The sequence below is a fragment of the Panulirus ornatus genome, chromosome 52 (assembly GCF_036320965.1).
Source record: "Panulirus ornatus isolate Po-2019 chromosome 52, ASM3632096v1, whole genome shotgun sequence".
Taxonomy (NCBI): Eukaryota; Metazoa; Arthropoda; class Malacostraca; order Decapoda; family Palinuridae; genus Panulirus; species Panulirus ornatus.
The window spans coordinates 11021635-11038995 of NC_092275.1; the positions used below are offsets into that span (position 1 = coordinate 11021635).

The following is a 17361-nucleotide window of genomic DNA, read 5'->3' on the forward strand; positions in this document are numbered from 1 at the left end:
TGGTGGGAGTATGTGATAGTGTGGGTAAAACTGAAAGTTGATGGAGAGAGATGGGTGATTATTGGTGCATATGCACCTGGGCATGAGAAGAAAGATCATGAGAGGCAAGTGTTTTGGGAGCAGCTGAATGAGTGTGTAAGTAGCTTTGATGCATGAGACCGGGTTATAGTGATGGGTGATTTGAATGCAAAGGTGAGTAATGTGGCAGTTGAGGGAATAATTGGTATACATGGGGTGTTCAGTGTTGTAAATGGAAATGGTGAATAGCTTGTAGATTTCTGTGCTGAAAAAGGACTGGTGATTGGGAATACGAGTGTGGCCTTTGTTGTCTTTTCTTGGCGCTACCTCGCACACATGAGGGGGGAGGGGGTTGTTATTCCATGTGTGGCGAGGTGGCGATGGGAATGAATAAAGGCAGACAGTATGAATTATGTACTGTGTATATATATTTATACATTGAGATGTATAGGTATGTATATTTGCGTGTGTGGACGTGTATGTATATACATGTGTATGTGGGTGGGTTGGGCCATTCTTTCGTCTGTTTCCTTGCGCTACCTCGCTAACCCGGGAGACAGCGACAAAGCAAAATAAATAATGAATGATAAAAAAATACTTATTATACTTGATCTCCATTTCTTGCATTAGCGGGCACTAGGAAACTGAAAAAGAAAGACTTATCCACTCATTACACACATATACAAATACATGCACATACACATACATATGTATTTACACATGTACATATTCATACTTGCACGCCTTCTTCCGTTCCTGATCCCTCCCTGCCCCACAGGAAACAGCATCGCCTCCCCCAACATCAACTAGGTAGCTCCAATAAACAGACGATGAAAGGCTACATACGCTCATGCTCATTTTCTAGCTGTCATGTGTAATGCACCAAAACCACAGCTTCCTATCCACATCCAGGCCCCACACAACTTTCCATGGTTTACCACATATGTTTCTCATACCTTGGTTCAGTCCATTGACAACATGTAGACCCCAGTATACCACCTCGTTTCAATTCACTCTGTTCCGTGCACACCTTTCCCCCTCTTGTATGTTCAGACCCTGATCGCTCAAAATCTTTTTCATTCTATCCTTCTACCTCCAGCTTGGTCTCTCGCTTGTCCTTGTTCTTTCCACCTCCGACACATATATCCTCTGTCAACCTTTCCTCACTTTTTCTCTCCATATACCTAGACCATTTCAACACATCCTCTTCTGTTCCCACAACCACACTCTTCTTATTACCACATATCTTTTTTACCCTTTCATTACTTAATCAAACCACCTCACTCCATACCCATTTTTGCTCCGAGATAATGTTCTCTATTTCCACATATTCTTCATCACTCCCAGAATCTTCAACCCCTCCCCACCCTATGACTTGACATTAATTCACCTTTATTTTGACCCCTAGCTTTTAACTTCCAGCTTGTTATGGACAGATATTGCTACATCTGGTTTTGGTTCTGTCTGTTCTAAATGTTTCAGATTGTTCCAAATATGCTATAGATTTCACTTTTTCATTCATCCATGTTTCTGACATGTTGATTAGGTTTTTGTTCTTATCTCTAGCATATTTATTAATGTAATTCACTGATGGTAAATTTCATACTTTTTTTTTTTTTTTTTTTTTTTTTGCTTTGTCGCTGTCTCCCGCGTCTGCGAGGTAGCGCAAGGAAACAGACGAAAGAAATGGCCCAACCCACCCCCATACACATGTATATACATACGTCCACACACGCAAATATACATACCTACACAGCTTTCCATGGTTTACCCCAGACGCTTCACATGCCTTGATTCAATCCACTGACAGCACGTCAACCCCGGTATACCACATCGCTCCAATTCACTCTATTCCTTGTCCTCCTTTCACCCTCCTGCATGTTCAGGCCCCGATCACACAAAATCTTTTTCACTCCATCTTTCCACCTCCAATTTGGTCTCCCTCTTCTCCTCGTTCCCTCCACCTCCGACACATATATCCTCTTGGTCAATCTTTCCTCACTCATTCTCTCCATGTGCCCAAACCATTTCAAAACACCCTCTTCTGCTCTCTCAACCACGCTCTTTTTATTTCCACACATCTCTCTTACCCTTACGTTACTTACTCGATCAAACCACCTCACACCACACATTGTCCTCAAACATCTCATTTCCAGCACATCCATCCTTCTGCGCACAACTCTATCCATAGCCCACGCCTCGCAACCATACAACATTGTTGGAACCACTATTCCTTCAAACATACCCATTTTTGCTTTCCGAGATAATGTTCTCGACTTCCACACATTCTTCAAGGCTCCCAGAATTTTCGCCCCCTCCCCCACCCTATGATCCACTTCCGCTTCCATGGTTCCATCCGCTGCCAGATCCACTCCCAGATATCTAAAACACTTCACTTCCTCCAGTTTTTCTCCATTCAAACTCACCTCCCAATTGACTTGACCCTCAACCCTACTGTACCTAATAACCTTGCTCTTATTCACATTTACTCTTAACTTTCTTCTTTCACACACTTTACCAAACTCAGTCACCAGCTTCTGCAGTTTCTCACATGAATCAGCCACCAGCGCTGTATCATCAGCGAACAACAACTAACTCACTTCCCAAGCTCTCTCATCCCCAACAGACTTCATACTTGCCCCTCTTTCCAAAACTCTTGCATTCACCTCCCTAACAACCCCATCCATAAACAAATTAAACAACCATGGAGACATCACACACCCCTGCCGCAAACCTACATTCACTGAGAACCAATCACTTTCCTCTCTTCCTACACGTACACATCCCTTACATCCTCGATAAAAACTTTTCACTGCTTCTAACAACTTGCCTCCCACACCATATATTCTTAATACCTTCCACAGAGCATCTCTATCAACTCTTATCATATGCCTTATCCAGATCCATAAATGCTACATACAAATCCATTTGCTTTTCTAAGTATTTCTCATATACATTCTTCAAAGCAAACACCTGATACACACATTCTCTACCACTTCTGAAACCACACTGCTCTTCCCCAATCTGATGCTCTGTACATGCCTTCACCCTCTCAATCAGTACCCTCCCATATAATTTACCAGGAATACTCAACAAACTTATACCTCTGTAATTTGAGCACTCACTCTTATCCCCGTTGCCTTTGTACAATGGCACTATGCACGCATTCCGCCAATCCTCAGGCACCTCACCATGAGTCATACATACTTTAAATAACCTTACCAACCAGTCAACAATACAGTCACCCCCTTTTTTAATAAATTCCACTGCAATACCATCCAAACCCGCTGCCTTGCCGGCTTTCATCTTCCGCAAAGCTTTTACTACCTCTTCTCTGTTTACCAAATCATTTTCCCTAACCCTCTCACTTTGCACACCACCTCGACCAAAACACCCTATATCTGCCACTCTATCATCAAACACATTCAACAAACCTTCAAAATACTCACTCCATCTCCTTCTCACATCACCACTACTTGTTATCACCTCCCCATTTGCGCCCTTCACTGAAGTTCCCATTTGCTCCCTTGTCTTACGCACTTTATTTACCTCCTTCCAGAACATCTTTTTATTCTCCCTAAAATTTAATGATACTCTCTCACCCCAACTCTCATTTGCCCTTTTTTTTCACCTCTTGCACCTTTCTCTTGACCTCCTGTCTCTTTCTTTTATACGTCTCCCACTCAATTGCATTTTTTCCCTGCAAAAGTCGTCCAAATGCCTCTCTCTTCTCTTTCACTAATACTCTTACTTCTTCATCCCACCACTCACTACCCTTTCTAATCAACCCACCTCCCACTCTTCTCATGCCACAAGCATCTTTTGCGCAATCCATCACTGATTCCCTAAATACATCCCATTCCTCCCCCACTCCCCCCACTTCCATTGTTCTCACCTTTTTCCATTCTGTACTCAGTCTCTCCTGGTACTTCCTCACACAAGTCTCCTTCCCAAGCTCACTTACTCTCACCACCCTCTTCACCCCAACATTCACTCTTCTTTTCTGAAAACCCATACAAATCTTCACCTTAGCCTCCACAAGATAATGATCAGACATCCCTCCAGTTGTACCTCTCAGCACATTAACATCCAAAAGTCTCTCTTTCGCGCGCCTGTCAATTAACACGTAATCCAATAACGCTCTCTGGCCATCTCTCCTACGTACATAAGTATACTTATGTATATCTCGCTTTTTAAACCAGGTATTCCCAATCATCAGTCCTTTTTCAGCACATAAATCTACAAGCTCTTCACCATTTCCATTTACAACACTGAACACCCCATGTATACCAATTATTCCCTCAACTGCCACATTACTCACCTTTGCATTCAAATCACCCATCACTATAACCCGGTCTCGTGCATCAAAACCACTAACACACTCATTCAGCTGCTCCCAAAACACTTGCCTCTCATGATCTTTCTTCTTATGCCCAGGTGCATATGCACCAATAATCACCCATCTCTCCATCAACTTTCAGTTTTACCCATATTAATCGAGAATTTACTTTCTTACATTCTATCACATACTCCCACAACTCCTGTTTCAGGAGTACTGCTACTCCTTCCCTTGCTCTTTTTAGACTTTTTTTTTTTTTTTCGGTCTCCTGCGTTTGCGAGGTAGCGCAAGGAAACAGACGAAAGAAATGGCCCAACCCACCCCCATACACATGTATATACATACGTCCACACTCACAACTATACATACCTACACAGCTTTCCATGGTTTACCCCAGACACTTCACATGCCCTGATTCCTGCATGTTCAGGCCCCGATCACACAAAATCTTTTTCACTCCATCTTTCCACCTCCAATTTGGTCTCCCACTTCTCCTCGTTCCCTCCTCCTCCGACACATATATCCTCTTGGTCAATCTTTCCTCACTCATTCTCTCCATGTGCCCAAACCATTTCAAAACACCCTCCTCTGCTCGTTCAACCACGCTCTTTTTATTTCCACACATCTCTCTTACCCTTAAGTTACTTACTCGATCAAACCACCTCACACCACACATTGTCCTCAGACATCTCATTTCCAGCACATCCATCCTCCTGCGCACAACTCTATCCATAGCCCACGCCTCGCAACCATACAACATTGTTGGAACCACTATTCCTTCAAACATACCCATTTTTGCTTTCCGAGATAATGTTCTCGACTTCCACACATTCTTCAAGGCTCCCAGAATTTTCGCCCCCTCCCCCACCCTATGATCCACTTCCGCTTCCATGGTTCCATCCGCTGCCAGATCCACTCCCAGATATCTAAAACACTTTACTTCCTCCAGTTTTTCTCCATTCAAACTTACCTCCCAATTGACTTGACCCTCAACCCTACTGTACCTAATTACCTTGCTCTTATTCACATTTACTCTTAACTTTCTTCTTTCACACACTCTACCAAACTCAGTCACCAGCTTCTGCAGTTTCTCACATGAATCAGCCACCAGCGCTGTATCATCAGCGAACAACAACTTACTCACTTCCCAAGCTCTCTCATCCACAACAGACTTCATACTTGCCCCTCTTTCCAAAACTCTTGCATTCACCTCCCTAACAACCCCATCCATAAACAAATTAAACAACCATGGAGACATCACACACCCCTGCCGCAAACTTACATTCACTGAGAACCAATCACTTTCCTCTCTTCCTACACATACACATGCCTTACATCCTCGATAAAAACTTTTCACTGCTTCTAACAACTTTCCTCCCACACCATATATTCTTAATATCTTCCACAGAGCATCTGTATCAACTCTATCATATGCCTTCTCCAGATCCATAAATGCTACATACAAATCCATTTGCTTTTCTAAGTATTTCTCACATACATTCTTCAAAGCAAACACCTGATCCACACATCCTCTACCTCTTCTGAAACCACGCTGCTCTTCCCCAATCTGATGCTCTGTACATGCCTTCACCCTCTCAATCAATACCCTCCCATATAATTTACCAGGAATACTCAACAAACTTATACCTCTGTAATTTGAGCACTCACTCTTATCCCTTTTGCCTTTGTACAATGGCACTATGCACGCATTCTGCCAATCCTCAGGCACCTCACCATGAGTCATACATACATTAAATAACCTTACCAACCAGTCAATAATACAGTCACCCCCCTTTTTAATAAAGTCCACTGCAATACCATCCAAACCCGCTGCCTTGCCAGCTTTCATCTTCCGCAAAGCTTTTACTACCTCTTCTCTGTTTACCAAATCATTTTAGACGTTGTATGTGTATTTATATGTTTTATATTCTAGGAACTATGTTAAACTATATAGCCTTAGCTGGTTTAAGGGTACGTTGTTTTCTCTCATTCTGCTTAATTTCTCGTTTATAGTTATTTCATATCTACTTTTCAAAAGAGCATTCTTTGTCTCAACAGTTTTGAGTGTTGTCACTGCTGTTCTGATCCCACTTCTGCTTGGATTTACTTATTTTTCTCTAATAAAAAAAGTTTCTTTTGAGGCTTGGAAGGAGATAGAAGGATGGTGTTAAGGGTTATTGGGACCTAAAGATCTAGGATGATCAGAGGCATGCATAGGATAGAATGAATTGGATTAGTGTGGTGCACGTCATTTGGCTGAACCAGGACTTTGAAGCGGTGAAGGTAAGCCTTGGAATAGTCTGTGGGGCTTATCTGTATGTGGTGGGCTCACATTCCAGTTCATTACATTTGAGAGAGAGTGATTGTAAGCAAATGAGGCAGTTGTTCATTTGTTCTTTGCTGTATTTTGTTAAGACCAAAAATGCACTTATGTATAAAATAGAAAAATATACTTGCACTCTTAATATATATGTTGGTGTTCTAAGCTGCTGTCACATTTTGTGGAATTCTGGAAAAGGATGCATTGCCTTTAGTGCTCTGTATAAGTTATGAAAGTTGCTTACAGTAATCATCGCTGTTTATGGTGTAACTGGAAACCGCCCACCTTCTTAAGTTATGCCATAACTTAATCAACGTTCATAAAGTTATGCCACAAATTAAGTTACCCTCGGCAGTCCAGTCTTGTTAAGGTACCTCTCCTTCCAAAGGAGCACATCCCAGGAGTGCTGGAGCCTTTAGAAAGAGGTCTTGGATAACAGGAGACTTTTTAAGAAATACCTCTTGGGGTGATATATATGTATGAAAGGGTAAGAGAGATGTGTGGTAATAAAAAGAGTTTGGTTGAGAGCAGAAGAGGTTGTGTTGAAATTGTTTGGACATATGGAGTGAATGAGTGAGGAAAGGTTGACAAACACGATATGTGTCAGAGGAGGAGGAAACAAGGAGAAGTGGGAGACCAAATTGGAGGTGGAAGGATGGAGTGAAAAATTATTTTGTGATCAGGGCCTGAATATGCAGGAGGATGAGAGGCGTGCAAGGATTAGAGTGACTGAACCAAGGCATGTGAAACGTCTGAGGTAAACCCTGGAAAGGTCTGTGGGACCTGGATGGGGATAAGAAGCTATGGTTTCAGTGCATTACACATGACAGCTAAAGACTGAGTGTGAACGAATGTGGCTTTTTTTGTCTGTTTTGCTTGTGCTACCTTGCTGATGCAGGGGGTGGCAATGCTGTTTCCTGTTGGGCAGGGTTATGCCAGGAATGGTTGAAGGCAAGCAAGTATGAATATGTGCATGCGTATATATGTCTATGTGTAGCGCCAGGAAAACAAAGAAAGACCTCTTTTACTCACATCCCTTCGCTAGGTGTTGTGTGTAATACACCAAAACTACAACCTACTATTCAAAACCTGGCTCCACAGACCTTTTTCTGAGTTTTCTTGGCAGTTTCATATGCCCTGGTTCAATCCATTAATCACACGTTGCTCCCTGTATGCCACATCACTCCAATTCGCTTTATCATATGCATGGTTTACACTCTTCTGTATTTTCATACCCCAAGCACTTAAAATTTTTTCATTCCATCCTTCCATATCCACTTTGGTCTACCCCTTCTCTTTGTCTTCAAACCATTTCAACACACCTTCTACAGCTTTCTCAATCGTACTCTTATTATTTCTACATCTCTCTCATCCTTTTGTTACTCGATTAAACCACTTCACATCGGATATTGTTTTCAAACATTTCATATTCAACACATCCACACCTCATCATTGGGGCTTCAAGCATACCTGCTTTTGCCCTCCTAGAATAATGACTTCTTTTTCCATACATTCTCAATACTCCCCGAACCTTCATCTCGTCACCCACCCTAAGGCTCGCTTCTGCTTCCACGGATCCTTTTGCTGCCATGTCCACTCCCAGATATCTAAGAATCTTAGATACTCCCCCTCCTAATTTTCCCCATTAAAATTCACACCCGAGCTAACTTGTCCCACTGCATTGTTAAATCTCGTGACTTTGCTTCTCTTCATACATATTCTAAACTTCCTTTCACACATTCTCCTAAACTTAAACACCAGCTTATGCAGTTTTTTAGTAGAATCTGCCTCCAGCAGTGTATCATCAGCAAACAATGACTAACTCGCTTCCCAGGCCCAGTTACCCCCTTGCAGACTGTATACTCACCCCTCTCTAGAAAACCTTTGTATTTACCTCATCCACCACCCACCCATAATCAGATTAAGTAGCCATGATGACATCAAAGGCCCCTGCCCTATACCTAACTTCACATGGAACCACTTACCCTCCTTTCAGCTTAGTTGCATGTCTTACACTCTTGATAGAAACATCTCACTGCTTCTGGTAGCTTTCCTTCAATACCACATATTTCTAAGACCTTTCACAATACATTTCTGTCAACCCTATTATGTGCTTTCCCAAGATACATAAATGCCAGTACAAATCCTTGTTTCTCAAAGTATTTCCCACTCACTCTTCAAAACAAACACTTAATCCACACATCATGTGCCACTCCTGAAATCACATTACTCTTCCCCACTTGATGCTTTGTACATACTTTCACCCTCTCAGTCACCACTCACCTGTACAGCTTTACTTGGTACACTTAGCAAACTTGTATATCTGTGGTTCAGACACTTGACTTGTTCCCCATACCTGAATGCAGTGCACTACAAATGCATTCTGCATCCCCAGGCACCTCACCATGATCCATTCATATATTGAAAATCCTGACTGATCAGTCTACAAGTCACCCCTTAAGAAATTCAGCAGGAAGACCATCCACTCCAACTACTAGGGGATAATTATAGATAATTGACTAAACTTATATTGATATCATTCATCATCTTAGATTTCATTTGATGAATGATTAAGATTATAGTACTTATCCAAACCTCCCTTAACACTGAGCTTCAAATCTTTACATTGTGTTGTTAAGTGCTACTATGCAGTTGTAGAGGTTAAGCAGCCACAATACACACTGGTGTAGAGGCTTTTCCATGTGTTTTGTCCAAATACAGTTGTAGAAACAGGGCTGAGAGCCATGATGTACCTTTGGTTTCCCATGTTTAGGCTTAGAAAAATGTCTCATTTAAAGGTTGTATTTTTTTCCTCTGATTATGTTTTTCCTATTATTAGAGTGTTTTGATTTTCATGTAACTTAATGAGGAATACTTTTCATAAATTCTGCTTTTTGTATATTTCACATTAAAACCCATGCTGATATTTTTCCTTTGATCACACATGATTTTTGTACATTTGGCACTAAACCACAGTAAGATCCACAGAATGGGGTTTATTAAATGCGTACAATACCAATGAATCTTTTATACTACTGTGTATCTCACATGACAAGTAGGCAAAATAAAGGCCATCAAAATTGGGCAGAGGTATTTGAGTTAGCATTATACATACTAGGGATACAGATGGAGGAACTAACTGTTGAAGCCACCATAAATTTATATCAGTTTTCCCACACCAGGAATGGAAGAAATTATGAATAACTAAAGTCTTTATGTCTTTGCTGGTGATAATGTGTGTGTGTGTGATAGCTTGGATTAGACTTCAAAGAAGCTTTTATTTGTACTCTTAACTTATGGTGGTTTCATATTTCCCCATTAGATTTTCTTTTTGGTAGAATAGTGCTCAGCACTGAGGATTTTGGGGGAGGTCATGTTAATTCTATGGCTATATTGGTTTACCATAGTACAACTATGGTCATGTTGACTATGGTGGAAATGATTTATGGCCAAGCATTGGTGTGGTCTTGCGCTGATTTCTCTTCCTTTTGTACAGGTTCCACCTGCTGGGTTTCTCCCTTATCGGCTATGATGAGAGGTCAATATTCTGCTCTCTTGCATGAGCTTGGTTATGGCTTTTTATTAACTGTCATTATCTTGCACTGTCTTTAACCCAAAAATTCAGATGCTTGCAGATATTTTAAACATGTAACTTAGCATAATCATGATGTTATAGTACCTTGAGAAATATCTTGGTCAGTATAATTCTTGGGAGGTGAGCATGAGCTAGCACCACTACATTTATTTACATTTATTTAGATTTGATGAGTAATACTCTGATTACTGGAATGAAAATATATTTTGTTTGGAATAAAGACAGTTGGTAGTATCTTTTGAAGACTAACATAAACATTAAAAATTACTACTTTAATGATTTTTTTTTGTACTGCATATAGACATAAGGCTTTTTTTCTTAATGATAACTAATATTGAAAAAGATTGGAAGTATGAATACAAAACTCAAGGAATTGCACATTTGGTCAATATATGAAAAACATTTTGACCAGTGTGTGTGTTAAGTTACAGTTATCTACATCAGCTGCAAACATTAAGTTCAGCTACACTACTGAAAAAATTATTAGTTTATATATAATTTGCAGTAACTTGCTGATTGCATTGTGTGGATTAAGTCACTCAACACTGGTAACCTTTTGGTTGTCAGCCATATATGTTCAGTTTATATTATCCTCCTAAAGTTACTCTTTTTAATACCTGTATCTATTGATGTTTTCCTTTTCATGTGTTATTATGCTTTTAAAACTCAACCGATTCCAATTACAATTGCTGCAACTTCTTTGAGTTTCTCCTGTTCTTATTTGTTGGCACATACAGTTGGTAATTGTTTCACACAGGAATATCCAAGCCAGCATGTAGAAGATTTAGAAAGTTAAAGTGTTACTGTTGATTCTTGAACTCCTAAAAGTTTTAAAACATTTAGTAACAGGTGTTTGATGAAAACTGTGTATTCAGAACCACAATTACAGTTGTGTCAACTAACCTCTATGGTAGAGGTAATGAGGCATAAACACCCATATCATGCATGCCTTCACCATCACAGCACACTTATGTGGAACCTCTACTCATTATTATTTATGTTCCTATGAGGATTGGCGGAATGCATGCATAGTGCCAATGTACTGTGTCTCCCACGTTAGCAAGGTAGCACAAGGAAACAGAGGAAAGAATGGCCCAACTCACCCACATATTCATGTATATACATAAACGCCCACACACGCACATATTCATACCTATACATTTCAATGTATACATACATACATGTACGTACAGACATATATACATACACAGACATATACATATATACACATATACATATACATGCTGTCTTCATCTATTCCCGTTGCCACCCTGCCACACATGAAATGGCGGCACACACACACACACACACACACACACACATGCACGCATGCACGCGAGGTACTGCTAGGAAAAGACAACAAAGGCCACTTTCAATCACACTCAGTCTCTAGCTGTCATATGTAATGCACCGCAACCACAGCTCCCTTTCCACATCCAGGCCCCACAAAAGTTTCCATGGTTTACCCCAGTCGCTTCACATGCCCTGGTTCAAACCAATGACAGCATGTAGACCCCAGTATACCACATCATTCCAATTCATTCTATTCCTTGCACGTCTTTCACCCTCCTGTATGTTCAGGCACCGATCGCTCAAAATCTTTTTCACTCCATCCCCCACCTCCAATTTGGTCTCCCACTTCTCCTTGTTCCCTGCACCTCTGACATATATCTTCTGTCAATCTTTCCTCACTCATTCTCTCCATGTGACCAAACCATTTCAGTACACCCTCTTCTGCTCTTTCAACCACACTCTTTTTTATTGAATTACCACACATCTCTCTTACCCTTTCATTACTTACTTGATCAAACCACCTGACACCACATATTGTCCTCAAAAATTTCATTTCTAACGCATCCACCCTCCTCTGCACAACCCTGTTTATAACCCATGCCTCACAACCATATAACATTGTTGAAACCACTATTCCTTCAAACATACCCATTTTTGCTCTCTGAGATGACCTTCTTGCCTTCCACACACTCTTCAATGCTCCCAGAACCTTCGCACCCTCCCCCATCCTTTTGACTCATTTCTGCTTCCATGGTTCCATCTCCTGCTAAACCCACTCCCAGATATCTGAAACTCTTCACTTCCTCCAGTTTTTCTCCAAACTTACCTCCCAATTTACTTATCCCTCAACCGTAGTGAACCTATTACCCATGCTCTTATTCACACTTGCTCTCGGCTTTCTTCTTTCACACACTTTACCAAACTCAGTCACCAACTTCTGCAGATTCTCACTCGAATTAGCACCAGCGCTGTATCATCCGCTAACGATAACTAGCTCACTTCCCAAGCCCTCTTGTCCACAACCAAATGCATACTAGCCCCTTTCTTTAAACTCTTGCATTCACCTCCCTAACAACCCCATCCATAAACATAGTAAACAACTATGGAGACATCACGCACCCCTGCCACAAACTGACATTCACTGGGGACCAATCACTTTCCTCTCTTCCTGCTCATGCACATGCCTTACATCCTTGATAAAAACTTTTCACTGCTTCTAACAACTTACCTCCCACACCATATACTCTTAATACCTTACTCAGAGCATCTCTATCAACTCTTATCGTATGCCTTCTCCAGATCCATAAATGCTACATATAAATCCATCTGTTTTTGTAAGTATTTCTCACATACATTCTTCAAAGCAAACACCTGATCCCTGCATCTTCTGTCACTTTTGAAACCACTCTGATCCCCAATCTGATGCTCTGTACATGCCTTTACCCTCTCAATCAATACCCTCCCATATAATTTCCCAGGAATACTCAACAAACTTATACCCCTTTGATTTGAACACTCACCTTTATCCCCTTTGCCTTTGTACAGTGGCTTTATGCTTGCATTCTGCCAATCCTCAGGCACTTCACCATGAACCATACATACATTGAATATCCTTACCAACTAGTCAACAACACAGTCACCCCCCCCCCCCCTTTTTTTTTTTTTTTATATATATATATATATATATATATTTTTTTTTTTTTTTTTTTTTTTTTTTTTATACTTTGTCGCTGTCTCCCGCGTTTGCGAGGTAGCGCAAGGAAACAGACGAAAGAAATGGCCCCCCCCCCATACACATGCACATACACACGTCCACACACGCAAATATACATACCTACACAGCTTTCCATGGTTTACCCCAGACGCTCCACATGCCTTGCTTCAATCCACTGAGATATATATATATATATATATATATATATAAAGTCCCCTGCAGTACCATCCAAACCTGCCACTTTGCCGACTTTCATCAACTACAAAGCTTTCACTGCCTCTTCTCTGTTTACCAAATCATTCTCCCTGACCCTCTCATTTCGCACACCACCTCAACCAAAACACCCCATATCTGCCACTATATCATCAAACATTCAACAAACCTTCGAAATACTCACTCCATCTCTCTCTCACTTCACCACTACTTGTTATTACCTCCCCATTAGCCCCCTTCACTCCATCATTCTCTCTCCTTTTCTGAAAATCTCTACGAATCTTCACCTTTGCCTCCACAAGATTATGATTAGACATCCCTCCAGTTGCCCCTCTCAGCCCATTAACATCAAAAAGTCTCTCTTTCACACACCTATCAATTTACACATAATCTAATAACGCTTTCTGGTCATCTCTTCTACCTGCATTTGTATACCTATGTGCATCTTTCTTTTTAAACCAGGTATTCCCAATCACCAATCCTTTTTCAGCACACAAATGTACAAGCTCTTCACCATTTCCATTTACAACACTGAACACCCCATGTACACCAGCTATACCCTCAACTGCCAAATTACTCACCTTTTCATTCAAATTGCTAGTCACTATAACCCAGTGTTGTGCATCAAAACTACCAACACACTCACACAGTTGCTTCCAAAACACTTGCTTCTCATGGTCTTTCCTCTCATGACCACGTGCATAGGCACCAATAATCACCCATCTCTCTCCATCCACTTTCAGTTTTACCCATATCAATCTAGTTTACTTTCTTACACTCTATCACATACTCCCACAACTCTTGCTTCTGTAGTACTACTCCTTCCTTTGCTCTTGTCCTCTCACCAACCCCTGACGATACTCCCAAAACATTCCCAAACCACTCTTCCCCTTTACACTTCAGCTTTGTTTCACTCAGAGCCAAAACATTCAGGTTCCTTTTTTCAAACATGCTACCTATCTCTCCTTTCTTCTCATGTTGGTTACATCCACACACATTTAGACAACCCAATCTGAGCCTTCGAGGAGGATGAGCACTCCCCGCATGACTCCTTCTGTTTCCCCTTTTAGAAAGTTAGAATACGAGGGGAGGGTTTCTGGCCCCCCGCTCCCATCCCTTTTAGTCGCCTTCTACGACACGCAGGGAATGCATGGGAAGTATTCTTTCTCCCCTATTTGAGAAAAGACAACAAAGGCCACATTCATTCACACTCAGTCTCTAGCTGTCAATGTGTAATGCACCGACACCACAAATCCCATTCCACATCTAGGCCCCACAAAACTTTCTATGGTTTACCCTAGACGCTTCACATGCTCTGGTTCAGTCAATTGACAGCATGTCGACCCCGGTATACCACATCATTCCAATTCACTCTATTCCTTGCACGCCTTTCACCCTCCTGTATGTTGAGGCTTCGATCACTCAAGATCTTTTTCACTCCATCCTTCCACCTCCAGTTTGATCTCCCACTGTTCCTCATTCCTTCCACCTCCAACACATATATCTTGTTTGTCAATCTTTCCTGACTCATTCTCTTTTTGTGACCAAACCATTTCTATACACCCTCTTCTGGTTTCTCAACCACACTCTTTTATTACCCCACATCTCTCTTACCCTTTCATTACTTACTCGATCAAACCACCTCACACCACATATTGTCCTCAAACATCTCATTTCCAACACATCAACCCTCCTTCACACAGCCCTATCTATGTAGGCCACGCCTCGCAACCATATACTGTTGTTGGAACCACTATTCCTTCAAACATACCCATTTTTGCTCCGAGATAACGTTCTCACCTTCCACACATTCTTCAACGCTCCCAGAGCCTTCCACTTCCACTTCCATGGTTCCATCCACTGCTAATTCCACTCCCAGATATCTAAAACACTTCACTTCCTCCAGTTTTTCTTCATTCAAACTTACCTTCCAATTGACTTGTCCCTCCACCCTACTGAACCTAATAACCTTGCTCTTGTTCACATTTACTCTCGGCTTGCTTCTTTCACACACTTTACCAAACTCAGCCACGAACCTCTGTAGTTTCTCACCCGAATCATCCACCAGCACTGCATCATCAGCAAACAACAACTGACTCGCTTACCAAGCCCCTCATTGACAACAGACTCCATACTTGCCCCTCCCTCCAAAGCTCTTGCATTCACCTCCCTAACAACTCCATCCATAAACAAATTAAACAACCATGGAGACATCAAGCACCCCTGCTGCAAACCAACATTCACTGGGAACCAATCACTTTCCTCTCTTCCTTCTTGTCCACATGCCTTACATCCTTGACAAAAACTTTTCACTGCTTCTAACAACTTACCTCCCACACCATATACTCTTAATACCTTCCACAGAACATCTTTATCAACTCTATCATATGCCTTCTCCAGATCCATAAATGCTACATACAAATCCATTTGATTTCTAAGTACTTCTCACATACATTCTCCAAAGCAAACACCTGATCCACATATCCTATACCACTTCTGAAACCACACTGCTCTTCCCCAATCTGATGCTCTGTACCTGTCTTCACCCTCTCAATTAATACCCTCCCATATAGTTTCCCAGGAATACTCAACAAACGTATACCTCTGTAATTTGAACATTCATGTTTATCCCCTTTGTCATTGTACAGTGGCACTATGCATGCATTCCTCAGGCACTTCACCATGAACCATACATACATTGAATATCCTCACCAACCAGCCAACAACACAGTTACCCCCTTTTTAATAGATTCCATTGCAGTACCATCCAAACCTGCTGCCTTGTCGGCTTTCATCTTCCGCAAAGCTTTTACTACCTCTTCTCTGTTTACCAAACCATTCTCCCTGACCCTCTCACTTTGCACACCACCTCGACCAAAACACCCTATATCTACCACACTATCATCAAACACATTCAACAAACCTTCAAAATACTCACTCCGTCTCCTTCTCACTTCACCACTACTTGTTATTACCTCCCCATTAGCCCCTTCACCAGTGTTCCCATTTGTTCTATTCTTACGCTCTTTATTTACCTCCTTCCAAAACATCTTTTTATTCTCCCTCAAAATTTAACAATACTCTCTCACTCCAACTCTAATTTGCCTGCTTTTTCACCTCTTGCACCGTTCTCTTGACTTCTTGCCTCTTTCTTTCACTCTTTTTTCTTTCACAAACAATCTTCCTTCTTCATCCCACCACTCAATACTCTTTCTAATTTACCCACCTCCCACCTTTCTAATGCCACAGGCATCTTTTGTGCAAGCTGTCACTGCTTCCCTAAATACATCCCATTCCTTCTTCACTCCCCTTACATTTGCTCTCACTGTTTTCCATTCTGCACTCAATCTCTCCTGGTACTTCTTCACACAAGTCTCCTTTCCAAGCCCACTTACCCTCACCTCTCTTCATCCAAACATTCTTTCTTCTTTTCTGAAAACCTACAAATCATCACCTTCGCCTCCACAAGATAATGATCAGACATCCTTCCAGTTGCCTCCCCCCCTCTCAGCACATTAATATCCAAAAGTCTCTCTTTCACGCGCCTATCAATCAGCACATAATCCAATATCACTCTCTGCCCATCTCTCCTACTTACATACGTATACTTATGTATATCTCTCTTTTTGAACAAGGTATTCCCAATCACCAGTCCTTTTTCAGCACACAAATGTACAAGCTCTTCACCATTTCCATTTACAACACTGAACACCCCATGTACACCAGTTATACCCTCAACTGCCACATTACTCACCTTTGCATTCAAATCATCCATCACTATAACCCAGTCTCGAGCATCAAAGCTGCTAACTCACTCACTCAGCTGGTCCCAAAACACTTGCCTCTCATGATCTTTCTTCGCATGACCA

The 17361-nt window shown here is 41.4% G+C and overlaps 1 protein-coding gene across 6 annotated transcripts in view; it reads left to right on the forward strand.

The window, feature by feature from the left end:
* Window positions 1-17361, forward strand: part of alpha-Spec (alpha spectrin) — a 176977-nt gene that overhangs the window by 126610 nt on the left and 33006 nt on the right. For 4 of the 6 annotated variants that reach the window (XM_071692154.1, XM_071692157.1, XM_071692156.1 and 1 more), the window contains one exon: window positions 10174-10215. The exons of the other annotated variants lie outside the window; for them this stretch is intronic. In XM_071692154.1, the coding sequence (XP_071548255.1) occupies window positions 10174-10215 (42 nt within the window). The remainder of the gene's footprint in view (window positions 1-10173; window positions 10216-17361) is intronic. 6 annotated transcript variants of the gene reach the window in all.